General features: G+C 48.2%; 1 protein-coding gene across 1 annotated transcript in view; it reads left to right on the top strand.

Moving 5' to 3' along the window:
- The window catches only part of LOC126235212 (luciferin 4-monooxygenase-like), a 123,697-nt gene that overhangs the window by 38,095 nt on the left and 68,053 nt on the right, over positions 1-17,549 (top strand). The window contains exon 3 of the mRNA XM_049943943.1: positions 2,841-3,138. Within this exon, the coding sequence (XP_049799900.1) occupies positions 2,841-3,138 (298 nt within the window). The remainder of the gene's footprint in view (positions 1-2,840; positions 3,139-17,549) is intronic.

Raw genomic sequence — 17,549 nt, 5'->3', positions numbered from 1 at the left:
AGTAGAAGCCAATGCAGATAATTCATAGAATTATCATTAAACAGCGTATTGTGACTTACCTTCTAGACATTTCAACTGTGGTTTTTATTTTAGGAAGATGCTTTGGCAAAAAATAGAGTTAATCAATTCGTTCTAATGTTAGAGACAAAATGTATAAGCCAACTTTATATTTAAAGTTGTTTCGACGTCCAACTATCAGGGAGCTCTAAAGGAAACGATGAATAAAAGTGGAAATGAGTCGGCTGTAACAAGTGTGTAGGATAATGAGTCATTTTTCGGAGTTGCATATTTTGTAAATGGTAATTAATGAACAATAGATTGAGTATTTACGAATTACGCATGTGCTATTTGGATATTTAGGATGACCGTATGGCGAAAGTCAATTAAGATGTGTGGTATGTTCAAACTACACTTGGGAATGCAGTTGAGTATGGTCCTCGATAATAGCCAATATTTCGATATGTGAACAAGTAATCAGTTTCAAGGCAAGAATGCAACTAAAGATCGCTGTGCGTGCAGGGCTGCACTGTCGCGGAAACCAAAAGACGGCGTACGGAGAAAGATATCACTCAGTAGACACCGGATGGCACCACATAACCAAAGATGATTAACGTCAGACGTTATCGATAGTGAAATATTTGTTAGCGACAGGTGAACAATTAGCATTAACTGTGTCCATCTGTTTTAGCGAGAATTTCAAACAGAAATTAAAGTGTCTATTTATATGGTCAGTTGCTGGTTCATTCGCAACAGTTACTCAATAACACCATCCCAATAACTGGAAGTGCACGCCAGAATCTCTGTATTGTTATATTCCATAGGGTTTCCAGTACCAAGGCAATCTCATCTTTGGAGGAACCTTCTGGGACGAATCTTCATGCAAACAAGAAGTTGCAATAAGACAAACTTACCAGCTTCTGGTCAGCTCCTGAATCGAAGAAAGGAATTTCAAAAACTCGGTGTGGTTTTTACCCCACGCAGGGCTTTACCCCCACCTACCCTGCTCAACACAGCACCGGCTGAAATGAAACCATTTTCGTCGTGTAATGTTGCTTCATGACATGTATGATTCAAGCTGACGACTTACAAATTTTTTTAATGTATGAAGAAGACTAACTGCTATTTCATACTTCTCAGCAACTGGGAGGCGCTTCAATAATTTACAAATCGCATCCACAATCACAAATCAAAGCGTATTCCTGACTTTGTGAATCTTGAGCTTCCACCAGCGTAGCGAATGTTCAAATTTCTTACGAGAAGGCAGTCAGGAAACGTTCTCGACAGCGTCCTAAATTCTGAAAGGTAAATATAGCGTCGTTTTTCGTTACACAACTGGATCTAGAGACCCCTGTGCATGGCAGTTTAAGCTCTCGGTAGCCGGGGCTGCGCCGATGCGGAAACCAAACGGCGGTGTACGCAGAAAGACAAGACACAAAGTAAAGATCTAGCGCCATCACAAAACCAAAGATGCTTTCCGCAGGTAGTATGAACAACTTAATTGAGTGCATATCAGGAAACACGATGTGAAATGTGTTGTTTGACCTCAGTCTAAGATTAGGGACCTTTTAGGGGTTTTTAATTGATTATCCTGTTTTGCTAAGATGCGTGTCTACTGTATTCCTTGCAGTGGCATGCCATACATTGGTCAGACCATTAGAACTGCATAGGACAGTTGTGAACAGCATAATAGGCACATACACGTAGAACCGATGGGCATATCCTGTGACTTCTGATGTTTTACTTGAAAATTGTGTAATATAGGGTTTGAAAAGAAGAGTCAACGAATTACGCGCTAACACTACTGCAATTAAGGTTCACTTTCGCGTAGAAGTAATTGTTCCAGTTGGTACCCAAAATCAACAACATTTGTAAGAGAATGACGAAATGGGGCAAATCCCCGTAGGTGTTTTGGGGTAAATCCCCGCAGCTCCGACAATATGACTGCAATTCTTCAATGATAACCCCACAAAATATGACACTAAACACACATTGCGTGAGATTATCTTATCTGATGATATAATTCCGCTCTCTGAAGTAAAGATTTAGGGGAAACTTTCTTGCAAAGCGTAGAAATCTGGGCTTGTAACGTCGATACTCAATGAGGAACGAATGGAAGAAGAATGTATCGGGAAAGAAACACTTGCTACGGAGAAGGAAAGACGTGAAAAAAAAAAAAAGGAAATAGCTTGCTATAGAAACAAAACAACTGAAGGTAGATTTCAATACATCAGTACCAACAAAAGGAAGAAAACAGATCAACAGCTAGTTGACTATTCTTCAGGATCAGATTCAGACTTCTCTCATGATGACAGTAGCTTAGATATAGATCCGAAGAAGAAAAAGAAAAGATGGGGACTTCAAGGAAGTATCAGAGGACTTAACAAAGTACACTATTTATTAGGTACCTAGATAGCTTAACCTCAGAACCTGAACTCTTCCAGTTTGTCCTGCTACTCCGCCTTTCGTGGAGAAGAACGTATTATTTTTTACAAGTGTTTCCTTAAGTATTATGCTCCAATATACAACACATTACAGTTAACATTACAGAAATTTTTGTTTCAGCTAAATCGCAAATATCTCTGTAATTTACTATCAGATAGAGCTGGAATTTGGATGGGTTAAAGGCGACAACCAAAACTATGACTTCAGCTTGAAATCGCGGGAAAATTGACCCCATCGTTGACCAGAATATCAGAAAAAATGGAAATTTTGGGTTTTTACCGCCACCTACCCTATGTTTACAATGGACTTCAGTCTCACCCAGACTTATTTACTGCACACTGCACTATTGGGGGATTGGAAGATATTCACATATACGAAGTGCGACACCTGTGTTGCAGAGGAATTAAAGGTGGTGGTGCAGCAGATGCTGAGACCGAAGCTGGTGGTGAGCCAGGAGCCGGCGCTGTCGGCAGTGGGGGAGGCGGCTGGGTGCGCCGCGCTGCCGCTGTCCCAAGTGGACGGCTGGCTGCAGCGAGACGCAGACCCGGAGCAGGCGCTGCAGGCGCTGTCCCCGCCAGACGCGGCCGGCTGGCTGGACTCGTGCGCCGCCATCCTCTGCTCCTCCGGTACCACGGGGCCGCCCAAGGGCGTCATGCTCTCACACCGGGGGCTGCTCACCTTGATTGTCGCCTTCGGGTGCGTTGATTCTCTCTCCACGTATCCGTCTTCTTTGATATATCTGTCTTAAAACAGCTATCGAATAGACGCTCTACGCTTTTCTCTGTCCAGTGTCTACTCGTTCATGTGCTCTTAGCTTCGTCTATTTTGTATGTCATACAGCATTCCACTAAGTCTTCTACTTCCCCCCCCCCCCCCCCCCCCTTTCTCTTTCCTCCAATCCTTCCTTCAATGTCAGCCTCTTCATATTATCTGTCCTAATCAAAATGTTTACGCCTTAGACTTCTCATTTCCACTATTTCTCTTTGTCCTCCATTTCTTAGGTATCCTCTTACTTCTTCATTTGTCAATCTGTCAGTCCATTTCACTTCTACCATTTTTCTTCGCAACCACACTGGTCGCTGATGATGCTATGCCTACAGCAAAGAATCCTTGTGAGAAGACACGGACAATATTTTCACGTTGTGCAACGAATGGCAGCTCTCTTCGAATGTGCATAAATGTAAGATGATAATCATAATAGAAAGAAAACCCGATAGTATCGGAGTACATGATCAGTATTAAACTTTTGCAACCTGTCACATGATTTACCTACTTAGAAATAACACTAAAAGCGATATGAAACGGAAATAATACATAAAATCAGCAGCAGTGAAGGGGAAGTTCGTTTTTTTAAAGAATTCTGGGAAAGTGCTGTGCCTGTGTGATGGAAGTCGCATGTAAGACATTAGTGTGATCAATTCTACAGTACTGATCCAACATCTTGAATCCTCATCAAGTAGATACGAAAACAGACATCAAACGAATACAGGAAACCACTGGTAGAGTCTAAAGAAGTCAATATAATTTCTTGTAATACGCGTCCATATGTTCTATAATTTTTTAAAAATAAAGTCCTCTAGCTTTCAGCTATTTTATTTTGCAATTGCAATTTCGGTATTATGCCATTTTCAGGAACCTACCAAACGTAACTCAACATAATGACAACACGTAACGTGGGAGTAACAGTACATAGAACCAATTTTTTATGTTCGTTGACATTCATATACTTACAAGGTTTTGGCATGTGGGTTCATAGCAGGCAGAGATTATAACGTAATATGCACTACGCGGCAATACTAATCAACATTTCATTTTATGTACTGCAGCAGAGATTATATATCATGACAGGTTTCCACAAAGTGGGCACTTATAATATATTAGAGCAAATGTCTAAACCAGTTGAGAAAATTTTCATATCTGTTCATTCAGTATGTATTGCGGTTATTCTTTGAAGGTGCTATAAATTTCAATTTTTTCTAGAGCGTCCAGGCTGCTGGTATTCCGGTTGTAGTTTAGTAGATGTGCACAAAGTGAAGATTTATAATTCCTGCTGAACACATCCTTGCATTCCTATTTTTTTGAAAAACCTATCGGAATTATTTTTGCTGGCAAACGTTGTTTCACCTGTCAAAAGCGCTTTTACCCATATAAATTATACTGCTAATTTCCACAGCACAGTTTCTATTTTCTGCTACGAAACTTTCTTTGTACTTTGTACTTCTTCCGATGGCTTTCCTTCTAATTGCATTTTGAGAGAAGGCACATTTCGTACCCTTTCTTACTTTTGTGGGGACTTGTCAGTCAGCGTACTTTACGATAGCAACCAACTCTTGCTCAGACACTAATTCTGTGTGGCACGTAGGCCAAAAGTCTGTGAGCACTGAAGGCGAAAACGTAAGTGGATAAGTTTTACATTAACAATAAACATTCCTGTTATCCCCTAGAATGGCCAAACGACATGCACAGTGAAGAGTAGTTCCTCCTCCGATTCAGCTTGTTACATGCATACTACTATTATTATGCTCCTTGTGGTTTCCAATGCTTTATTTATTAGCTTCCGAGCATAAATATTGAGAAACTTTGATGAACAACACCTTTGACTAACACCTGCCTGCCTGTTTATAGCCATTCCTTAATATCACCTTTTGTCTTGATTATAGTTACTTTTTCACTCTACAGTTCTTCCAGTCGACATCATCATCTATCATGATCTTCTGGATTGCAGCTAACTGTAAAATGCTTTTTTTGCCTGCCCCTTTAAATATTACTTTGTAGTCTCCACGTTCAATTTCTCCTTTCTTTACCATGGCTCTTCACTAGTCCTAAAATATTGATGTTGTACCTCTTAATACATCTTATTTTACAGTTTACCCTTCAATTCAGCGACCTTACATTCCATGTTCCAATTTCCAGTCGAGATTTTCCTTTTTTCTACTGAAAAAGCATCCACCCGAGGTTCGAATGTGGATATATTAATCCGGAACTATTCTTCTCATGACCATGCATGTTTACGAGATTCATTTAACGAGACAAAAGATATCACTAGGGTCTTATATGCCATAACCTCATCCACATCTGCGTGCACACTCCGCAAACTTATGCACACTGCTTGGTAGAGCGTATTCGTCCCAGTATTATCCACTTCCTGTTCTATTATACTGGAGTATGGCGTGAGGGATAGTGATTATATGATTCAGTAAGCTCTTGAATGGGTCTAATATTATTCTCGTGATCCCTACACGTAATACACCCCTATGCTGGTAGTGCACTTAGAATAGCGATACGCTAAATTTACCTTACAGGTATTGACGAGGACGGCGAAATAATACGCTGCATTCTATGGTAATATTGCATGTTAACAGTTTCTGTTTTAAATCATTGGAAATATTGCCGGCCGGAGTGCCGAGCGGTTCTAGGCGCTTCAGTCTGGAACCACGTGACCGCTACGGTCGCAGGTTCGAATCCTGCCTCGGGCATGGATGTGTGTGATGTCCTTAGGTTAGTTAGGTTTAAGTAGTTCTACGTTCTAGGGGACTAATGACCTCAGATGTTAAGTCCCATAGTGCTTAGAGCCATTTGAACCATTTTGATACCTCCTAATACCAAGTCGGACCTCCTTTTGCGCGTCGAGTGCAGCATCTCGACTTGGCATGGAGTGACATGACATAGTTGTTTGGGAACGTGAATTCCGTGAGTGGCTGCAAATGGTCTCCAAATGGCTGAACGTAACCATTTCCAGTCAGTGATCGTTTCGGAGGACCAAAGGACGCAGTCAATTCCATGTACTTACAGCTCACACCTATATGGTACCACCATCAGCTTACACAGTGCCTAGTTGACAACTTGGGTCACGGCTTCGTGAGGTCAGCGCCACACTGTAACCCTAAAGATCAGCTCTTACCAACTGAAATCGGGACTCATCTGACTAGGCCACGGTTTTCCAGTCGTCTAGATTGCAGTTGATATGGTCACGAACCCAGGAGAGGCGCTGCAGGCTATGTCGTGCTCTTAGCAAAGGCACTCGCGTCGGTCGTCTCCTGCCATAGTCCGTTAACGCCACATTTCGCCGTCGTATCCTAATGGATGCGTTTGTCGTACGTCCCACATTGATTTCCGTGCTTATTTGACGCAATGTTGCTTGTCTGTTAGCAGTGAAACTCCGCGCAGAAGTCGCTATCCTCTGCTGTTAAGAGAAGGCCATTGGCCACTTTGTTTCTGTAGAGAGAAGTAATACGTGAAATTTGGTATTCTCGGCACACTCTTGACATTCTGTATCTCAGAATATTGATTTCCCTAACGATTTCCGAAATGGAATGCCCCATGTGTCTAGCTCCAACTATCATTCCGGGTTCAAAGTCTTAATTCCCTTCATGCGGCCACAATAACATCGGAAACCTTTTCGCATGAATCACTAGAGTGTAATCGACAGCTACTGACGCTGTTGCTGACTGACGGATCTCGCCCTCGGTAAGAGATTTAAGAGGTCTGAGGAAATAATTGCCGATCCTACTTTTCTTGACTGTTGATGGTTATAACGACCTCTCTTTGTTGAATAGTCATGATGGTTAACCGAAACAAATAAAAACATGGGCTGCTAGTAAGCTAGCGGTTATTAGAAGATTTGGTCTTCTATGTCTTGCTCTTCTTGTTCATCTGTTGGATATACAGTTGGTATACATCGGGGGTGGGCTTCCCTCTTCCTGACCGGCATTACTCCTTTATCCACTGAACCGAAACTTCGATAACATGTATCCAGTCCTTCGGGGTGAATACAGGGCGGGCGTTGATGAGTTTGAATTCGTTCTTCGAGGCGGCGATTGCTCGTGACCCAAGGAAATCGTGCGATTTGTGGTGGAAAGGAGATTTGTGGTCAGTGGGAAGGGTGGATTCCGTTACGAAGCGACTCGGCAGTTTTCTTCAGCAGCGCCTGTACGCTGCGCTTGTCAGTCAGTGGCAAGCAGACGTCTGATTCCTCCGCCGACGCATTCTCTTCCTGGGGACTACAGCGATAGGTGTCTATTCGGCTTCCTGTGTCTGCTGCGCGACCTCCCCTTCGGGAAGGTGAGCAGGCATGTCTGTTTCCATGTGCGTCTCCTCGGCTTCCTGCATTTCTGCACGGGCCGGGGGAGCGTCTGTCTGTGTGGCGGCATTCGCCTTGACGGGGGGACACCTTTTGTCGCCCACAGCTCTTCCTTTAACAACTACAGCTGGCGGCGGAAGTCTTTGACTTCTGTCCTTACTGCCACCATTCCCGCCTCCATAGCTGCTTTGAAGGCGGCCATCGCGTCTTTGGAAGCCACGCGCAGTTTGGCGCGCATATCTTTTTCTTTCTCGTGGTGGCGTGACCCGCTTCCCCGTCTTTGATGGGGGCGGTGGCGGCCACTGCTTCCTGTTCAGTGCCACCTGATGCCACCAGTGCGTTTCCTCATTTGCCGCTTCTTCCTGTTGCTCCAGCTCTTGATGTAGCTGCAGCTGCATTAGTTGATATGGCCAGCATGTGACAGCGACATCTCGTGGTTCGTCACTGTCGCTTGTATCAAGCGCTTTCACGCACTTCATACACGCGACTGTATATCTGCAGAACTTTGCAACATGTCGCCATTTCAAGCAGCGGTAGCAATGCTCTTTCTTCGCCGTCGTGATCGTTCCCGGCCAGATTGAGCAGGAACTCAACCACGACGACGACTTCCCTTCCATTCCCTTTCCGCATCCGGACATGTCGACGATGTGTAGGCGAGCGAGACGAGCGACAGCAGCAACGGTGCGACCAGCAACGAGTCGAGCAGCAGAATCATGCCGCTGACAGCTCCGCCAGTGCAATGCCCTTTTATACCTTGTGTACGAGATACTATCGCCATTTACACACTGTCCCAGGACTTTTTTCTCCTCAACGTACAGGAAAATTGCAGTACATAAAACGAAATATTGTCTAGCATCGCTGGCTAGTGTACATTACGTTGTACTATCTGCTTACCATAAACCTATGTCACAATCTCGTAAGTATATAAATGTTGAAGAACTAAAAATATAAGGTGCCGTCAAATGGAAAGGTCCATTTCCATGTACAGACTTTACTACTGCATAGAGCTATATATAATGACGGTAGCTGTTGAGGCACTTACCCTACCTTGGCACAAGATGATGAATGCCCTGGAAGAAGAAATCCTTGGAATGAGTATGGAACCTTTCTGTCACAGCTTCCTGCATTTCTTGATACGATCAAGAGTGGTGCCTCGAAGTTGTTTCTTGAGTGGCTCAAAAACTTGTAAATCACAGGGACTGAAGTCAGGACTATACGCAGGGAGGTCCCACTTCAACAACGCCGAAAGATCCTGTGTTTGTTTTGAAACATGTGGTCAGACATTGTCTTGCAGTAAGATGATAGCCATTGTGAGGTTATCCTGACGTTTATTTTTGATTGCTAGCTGCAGCCGATAGAGAGCGTCGCACATTTGTTGACGTTTACTGTTTCTTCTTTGTGGAGGAACTCCTTTAGCAGAGGCCCCTGCTCATCAAAGAACACTTAGCAGCTAAATGAATGAGTCCAGTGGTGGGGGTGGTTGTTGGGATGATTAAGGGGGACTAAACAGCTAAGGTCATCAGTCCCCCATTCCAAAAACAGGCGAGACATAAATTCGCGGAGCAGGTAAAACCCCAAGGTGAAGGAGACTCCCCCCCCCAGGCACTAAAAGAACAAAAATTAGGCAACGAACACGACAGACAAGAAGAGTACAGATAAACACCAGACAGAAAGAAACAGAAGAAAAGAAGATGGCCAGAGACTGGTTGACTGACCACGAGAACAAAAAAAAGGGAAAGAGTCAACCATCTTACGACACACTAAAATCTGCAACCAAATATAAGAGACTCGAGGACAAGAGATACAGAAAGGGAAAGGTGCAGGACCGCCCTAAATGGAACCATAAAAATAACTACCACGGATAAAATTTAAAACGTCGTCAGCCATGGAGGCATCGTCGCATAAAACCAAAGGCAAAGTGCCCGGGAGATTAAAAGACTGCCAGAGGGTGCGCAGTCAGGGACACTCCAGAAAAATGTGGGCGACCGTCAGCCGGGACCCACACCGACACAGGGGGGGATCCTCCTGACGCAAAAGATGGCCGTGCGTCAGGTAGGTATGGCCGATGCGGAGTTGACACAGGATTACAGAGTCCCGGCGAGAAGCCCGCAGGGAGGACCGCCACACATCTGTCGTCTCCTGAACAGCCCACAGTTTATTCGGGGATGTCAGGCCACGCCACTCATCAGCCCACATCCAAAGCACCTTACGCCGCAACACCAACTGCTGATCTCGAGCTGGGAGGCCGATCTCCAAAGCTGGGGCGTCGATCGCCCCTTTGGCCAGCCTGTCAACACGTTCGTTCCCAGGGATGCCAACGTGACCTGGCGTCCAAACAAAGACCACCAAACGACCAGAGCGGGTAATGGCGGAAACAGACTCCCAAATAGAGGATACCAGAGGAGAAGAGGGATAGCAGCGGTCGATGGCCTGGAGGCTGCTCAGGGCGTCACTGCAGATGAAGATGGACGTACCTGAGCAGGAACGCATATGCTCAAGTGCGCGCAATATGGCCACCAGCTCTGCAGTAAAAATACTGCAGCCAGCCGGCAAGGAGCGCTGTTCAACATGGGCAGCGTGAGCAAAAGCGTAGGCAGTGCGACCATCAACCAGGGAACCATCAGTGTAGACAGTCTCACAACCTGACAATGAGGCGAGGAGCGCAAGAAAACGGCGACGGAGAGCCACAGGCGGAACCGAGTCCTTGGGTCCCTGTGCCAAGTCCAGACGGATGGACGGACGGATGGGACAAACACCAGGGAGGCGTAGGTGCACGGACCCGGAAGGGAGGCAGAAGAGGGAATGACCCCAGTTCTGACAGCAGGGACTGGACGTAGACAGCTATGGAAAGCCCAGACTGAGGTCGCCGTTCGGGCAGATGGACGACCGTTGCAGGGAAAAGCAGGCGATGATTGGGATGGCCCGGCGAGCAATGCACGTGGGCAGCATAGTCGGCGAGCAGTCGATGGCGGCGAATCCGCAGTGGGGGAACCCCGGCCTCCACCAGTAGACTATCCACGGGGCTCGTACGGAAAGCGCCAGTTGCAAGCTGAACCCCACAGTGGTGTATGGGGTCTAACAACGTCAACACTGAGGGTGATGCAGACCCATAGGCCAGGCTCCCATAATCAAGCCTGGACTGCACAAGGGCTCTGTACAATCGCAACAGCGTGCAGCGATCTGCACCCCAAGACGTGTGGCTCAGGCAGCGGAGGGCGTTGAGGTGCTGCCAGCACTTTTGTTTCAGCTGAGTAATATGAGGAACCCATGTGAGCTGGGCATCAAAGACGAGTCGTAAGAAGCGGCAAGTGTCCACCACTTCAAGCAGGTGGCCCTCGAGGTAAAGTTCAGGATGAGGGTGGACCGTCCGACGCCTGCAGAAGTGCATAACTCGAGTCTTGGCTGCAGAGAACTGAAAACCATGAGTCAGAGCCCATGATGCTACCTTGCGAACGGCTACTTGCAGCCTGCGTTCGGCAACTCCCGTAGTCGTGGAGCTAAATGAGATGCAGAAGTCGTCGGCATACAAGGAAGGAGACACCGACGACCCCACGGCTGCAGCCAGACCATTAATGGCCACTAGAAATAAGGAGATGCTCAACACCGAGCCCTGCGGGACCCCATTTTCCTGTGTATAAGAGGAACTAGAGGTGGCACCGACTTGCACCCGGAAAGAGCGGCGCAAGAGAAAGGTTTGAAGAAAAGCCGGGAGCCGACCACGAAGACCCCACTCATGCAACGTAGCAAGGATGTGATGCCTCCATGTGGTGTCATACACCTTCCGCAGATCAAAAAATACAGCAACGATATGCTGACGTCAGGCAAAGGCCGTACGGATAGCAGATTCCAGCTGCACCAAATTGTCCGCTGCAGACCGGCCCCGACAGAAGCCACCCTGGGATGGAGCGAGGAGACCGCGCGACTCAAGGACCCAACACAAACGCCACCCCACCATACGTTCGAGCAACTTACACAAAACGTTGGTGAGGGTAATGGGACGATAGCTGTCCACCGCCAGTGGGTCCGCACCGGGCTTCAAGATGGGGACAATAAGACCCTCTCGCCATTGCGACGGGAACACGCCCTCGCTCCAAATGCGGTTAAAGATGGTGAGGATGTGTCTCTGGCAGTCCCTGGAGAGATGCTTCAGCATCTGTGCGTGGATGCAGTCTGGTCCTGGTGCTGTATCAGGGCAATCGGTGAGGGCAGCGAGGAATTCCCTCTCGCTGAAAGGAGCATTGTATTTTTCAGAACGACACGTGTGGAATGATAACGGCGTCTGCTCGGCTCGCTCCTTGAGAGAGCGAAAGGTGGGGGGATGAGTTGCAGTCGCAGAGCACTTAGCAAAGTGCACAGGAAGGCGTTCAGCAATGGCGGCAGCGTCCATGCAGACAGCGCCGTCCAAGGAGATCCCAGGGACACCCATAGGGGCCTGGTATCCATAAATCCGCCGAATCCGGGACCACACGAGCGAGGTGGAGACACGGGAGCCCAAGGATGAGACATACCTCTCCCAGCACTCCTGCTTACGCCGTGTAATAAGACGACGGGCCAAGGCACGGAGCCTCTTAAAGGCGATGAGGGTCTCGAGAGACGGGTGCCACCTATGACGCTGGAGAGCCCGCCTACGGTCGCCAATAGCCTCAGCAATCTCCGGCGACCACCAGGGTACAGCCTTCCTCCGAGGGAGTCCAGAAGAGCAGGGGATGGCAGCCTCGGCCGCCGAAATGATTGACGTGGTTAAGACACGGACCACCTCGTCAATGTCACCCTCTGGGGGAGACTCAATGGTTGCAGCAGAAGTAAAAGCCGGCCAGTCAGCCCTGTTGAGAGCCCAGCGGGGCAGGCGCCCAGAAGAATGACACTGGGGCAGTGACAAATAGATGGGAAAATGGTCACTACCACACAGGTCAGGATGCACTCTCCAGTGGAGGGATGGGACAAGTCCGGTGCTGCAAAGAGAGAGATCGATGGCCGAGAACGAGCCATGGGCCACACTGAAATGCGTGGGAGCACCGGTATTCAAGAGGCTAATGTCGAGCTGAGCCAACACATGCTCCACGGCCCGACCGCGGTCATCGGAGACAGTCCCACCCCATAGAGGGTTGTGGGCATTGAAATCGCCCAGAAGCAGCAATGGTGGCGGGAGTTGAGCCAGCAGCACAGCCAAGACATGTCGGGGGAGCTCCCCATCCGGAGGAATGTAAACAGAGCAAACAGTAATAGCCGGCGAGAGCTCAACCCTGGCAGCGACTGCCTCTAAAGGCGTCAGAAGGGGTACTGGCGAGCTACAGACAGAGTGGTGGACAAAGAGGCAAACCCCACCTGACGCTCGTTGACAGGCAGCACGGTTCTTATAGTATCCCCGATAACTGCAAAGGGCAGGGGTCCGCATTGCTGGAAACCAAGTTTCCTGCAGAGCAATGCAGAGAACAGGGGAAACACTCAGAAGCATCCGGAGCTCAGGCAGGTGGCGGAAATAACCGCCGCAGTTCCACTGGAGAATGGAAGCAGGAAGGGACTGGGAGGATGTGAATGCGACTAAGAGGCAGACGGCGCCTCAGAGCCAACTGCCGCCACCGGGGAGAGTCAGCTGTGTCCATAGGGAAGGCCCCCAAGGGTTCCGTGAGGGCGAGATCCGCGGCAGAGGCAAGGATCTCCATCTCATCCCCGGAGCCAGGACTATGTACAGCACGCGGTACTGAAACCGCCGGAACGTCCTTCTTCTTGGACACATTCTGTTCCTTCTTCTCGCGTCGGCCCTTAGGGTGAGAGGGCTGGGAGAGCTTCTCGGAAGGAGCATCAGAGGCTGACGACGACGCAGAAGCCCTACGACCAGCAGGTGGCGGAACCTTCAGCCACTGGCTGACATCCAGCTGGGTAGGAGAAGAAACGGCGGAAGGGAGAGCCCCGAGGGACCCCTTCCGTGAGAGAGGTACCGGCAGAGGCAACGCCAGCGGAGAAGGAGGGGGAGGGATCGAGCCCCCCGGTTTTGGACAGAAGAGGGTTTGCCCCCAACCGCTAAGGGGGCAACAGAGGAAGGCTTGCCCCCAGACACGAGGGGGGCAGACAGAGATTCACGGCCCCGAGGGCCCACTGAAGGCGGCACAGATGAGGCGACAACCGTCGCTCGCGTGGGCGAAGATAACGTGGCTGCAGCATAAGATGTTCGAATGGAAGCGGGATACAACCTTTCATATTTCAGTTTTGCCTCTCGATAAGTAAGCCGGTCCAGGGTCTTAAATTCCATTATCTTCCGCTCCTTATGAAGAACGGGGCAATCCAGCGAGCATGGAGAGTGGTGCTCCCCACAGTTGACACATACAGGCGGAGGCACACATGGAGAATCGGGATGAGAGGGGCGTCCGAAATCTCGACATGTAGCGCTGGATGGGCAACGGGAGGACATATGCCCAAACTTCCAGCACTGGAAGTACCGCATCGGGGGAGGAACGTATGGCTTGACGTCACAACGGTAAACCATGACCTTGACCTTCTCGAGCAGGACGTCACCCTCGAAGGCCAAGATAAAGGCACCGGTGGCCACCCTGTTAGTCTTGGGTCCTCGATGGACACGACGGACAAAACGTACACCACGTCGTTCCAAGTCGGCTCTCAGCTCGTCATCGGATTGTAACAAGAGGTCACGATGGTAAAAAATCCCCTGGACCATATTTAAGCTACTGTAGGGAGTGACGGTAACAGGGACGTCACCGAGCTTATCACACAAGAGCAACGCTCGTGACTGGGCTGGGGAGGACGTCTTGAGGAGGATGGACCCATTCCTCATTTTAGACAACCCCACCACTTCCCCAAACTTATCCTCCAGGTGTTCCACAAAAAACAGAGGCTTTGTCGTAAGAAAGGAGTCACCATCAGTCCTGCTGCAGACAAGGTATTGCGGTACGTAAGGCTCCCGCTTGGCACTAGATCTGCGTCCCTCCCATGGCGCAGCCAACGAGGGGAACGACTGAGGGTCATATTGCGCAGCATCAAACTCAACTCTGCCTCGCTTAGAGACGCTGGTGGCCGTGCGACCACCAGCTTGGTGGGATTTATTGCGCTTCATTGCGCCACATCCGCCCAAATGCCACCTACTCCGAACGAGGGCTGTCCCCAAGGGCGCCACCCAGCAAAAGCAACAGGTACCTGGCCGATATCCCGTTGCCTGGAGTCCCCGTGCCCCAGACAAGATGGGCACATACTCCTTGGCATGCATGGGGAGGAAACAGCTCTGGCATCTGTAGTGCGATCCCTGCGTGGTCAGGGGGCTACCACGAAGAGGGTACATGACGACCCCACCACAACGGACTGGCTACCGTGCTGGATTTTAGGTGTTGAAAGGGTCCACAGTTGTCGGGGGCGCGAAGAAGGGGATTGCGTACAAGACAAGAAGGAGGCAACCCAGAAGACGCTGGGTGTAAATCCCGCCACACGACAATAGGTAACATGCAAGATGGTGGTGCATGATGGACCAATAGAAAAATACCACGTAAGGCATCCTGTCCCAAATGGCATGCACTAACAACGGAAATTCGGAAAAAAGGAGGTCAAACCCAAGAGGGGACCATCACAGAAGGCCGAAACGTTTGAGACTCCTTTTAGTCGCCTCTTACGACAGGCAGGAATACCGCGGGCCTATTCTAACCCCCGAACCCGCAGGGGGGGGGGGGGGAGTCCAGTGGCTAGGGCCTCCTGTCGGGGAGATAGTTCGCCACTTCGGCGACTTGCGCGCCGATGGGAATGAAATGATCATGATTAGGACAACACAACACCCAGTCCCTGAGCAGAGAAAATCTCCGATCCCTCCGACCCAGCCGGGAATAGAACCCGGGCCCTGAGGATTGACATTCTGTCGTGCTGACCACTCAGCTATCGGGGGCGGACTAGCTATCTCTGGCGGTTATCTTGGAAACGCAATCGTCGCCCTCGTACAGATATCGCGACAAATGGTTCAGTGGTATTCCCATTACGTTGTGCCGCTGCTCCTCGGAAAAAATTTGGGGACCCACTGGGCACAAATCTTCCGCTATTCAAGTCTATTGTGTACAGTGGCATCCACACTGCCATGGGACACCTGCACTTGAGCACTAATGGCATCCAAGGTGACCCCTCTATTAGAGTGAATGCAATTGTCAGTAGCAGCAACTATCTCATCAGGACGTGGCTTCGCAACCTGCCAGGGTCGTGCCATTATTCGCCAGTGTCCCCCTGCCACCACGAAAACGCCGACACCACTTACGCACTGTTTTGTCTTGAACACACTTCGCACCATAAGCACCGTTCTGTCTTTTGTGTATGTCCGCTGGATGGATACCTTCCGCACAAAGAAAGCGTTCTTCCTTAGTGATGTTTGTCCCTGGCACCTCCATTGGTGTGTCACGATGCCACGTCTTACGTGGGCGGGGAGAAAGGAACGGTGATAAGTAACCAACGTGCCACACTACGCCCATGCTCAACAAATGTAACATTTATTAAGGCCTACACATAGGCTGGTTTAGAAAAGCATACAGGACTAACATTTCCCTCAATACGTTGTCCGGATATCTACAATTAGACCTTTTTATCTGAATGAATCTTATGAAACTGGTTGCACGTACTGCTGTTCCCACTCCACATTGTTCTCATTACGTTGTGCTATATTTTTTAGATGCTAAAAAATGACATAATGTCGAAACTGCAATCAAAATAAAACACTAACATCTGAATGCAAGATGACTTCATTTAAAAAATTTATAGAAGCTGTGGACCCATATTATGAGAAATTATACTGACTCCTTCAGATTCTAGCAGCTGTTGCCTGAAATTGTTTAATGTTTGTTATCGTACCTGCTTAATGAAGACTTGGAACAGTAATGTAGAACTGGTGACACTAGCACCTTACACGTGACTTCCTTCACACAGGCGCACCACTTTCTCATAATTCCCCCAACAAACGTAACTCTTCCTCCGCTGTTACTGATTTTACCTATATTTCCATTTCATATCGCTTTTAGTGGTATTTATCTTACGTTTACACATATCCGAAGAGAGCTTCCATTCGTTACACCAAGTGAAAATATTGTCTTTATCTTTTCACATTATTATACTACCGCCCAGCGAGGATTCTTTCACATAGGCACGGCTTCGTCAGCGAACAGTGTGCGGGGCCCGCTAATCTTATCTGATAAAACATTTACGTGTAATAAGAACATTAGAGGTTCCATTACACTTCCTCGGGGCACACTGAACACCTCTAAACGTTACAGAAAATGAGATTGGGTCATATACCACAAACTTCAACTCCTTCCTAACCAACCAGGTGTACAGCCTTGACAACTCAAAGAAAGCGTCCAATAACGTATGACTAACTGCGCTAGAAGCAGTCTTGAAGCAAAGCGTATACTGACGCTAAACAAGTCAACTAGCAGCGAAGCGCCCTCGGTAGGGGGGCACTGCATGGTCATGTGCTCCATGCGTTCACATGTAATTTAAGAATAATATACTCAGCATATAACGTCGAATAGGGTGTAATTACGACTAGCAACCAGCTTTTTTTTTAAAAAACTCCAAAATTTTTATATTGCCATACTATACCTATACCCAGTAGTGGCACTAAGCACAACTCAAACCATATGTCAATATAATAATAAAATAAATAATAAAAGAATACCACGAAATTAAATATAACCAACATTATCCATCGTAATCTAAAACCCTGTGATCAGCTCGCGTACGCAAACTTCTTAGGCGCCATCTGTTAAAGGCAACGGCAACCACGTCGGCGGCAGCCATCCGCCTATCGAATTACAGCCAAGTGATATTCATGGGCCATGATTGCCCAAATAGAAGCCTTCAATCCACAGCTTACACCCCTCTACCACATGGAAAACAGTTTAATGGTGAGAGGAAGAACATTTTCATAAAATCCCAATACACACACGTGGGTTGTACCTCCTACGTTCCTTATATAAACTAGTGGTATGACAATTGCCCGAGTCTTACCTATGCTATCCGAATAGTGGAGCGCGATAGATTTTTAACAAAA

Source organism: Schistocerca nitens, chromosome 2 (assembly GCF_023898315.1).
Source record: "Schistocerca nitens isolate TAMUIC-IGC-003100 chromosome 2, iqSchNite1.1, whole genome shotgun sequence".
In the NCBI taxonomy this organism is placed as follows: Eukaryota; Metazoa; Arthropoda; class Insecta; order Orthoptera; family Acrididae; genus Schistocerca; species Schistocerca nitens.
The sequence above is the reverse complement of the archived record's forward strand: the minus strand, read 5'-3'. Positions and strand labels throughout refer to the sequence as shown.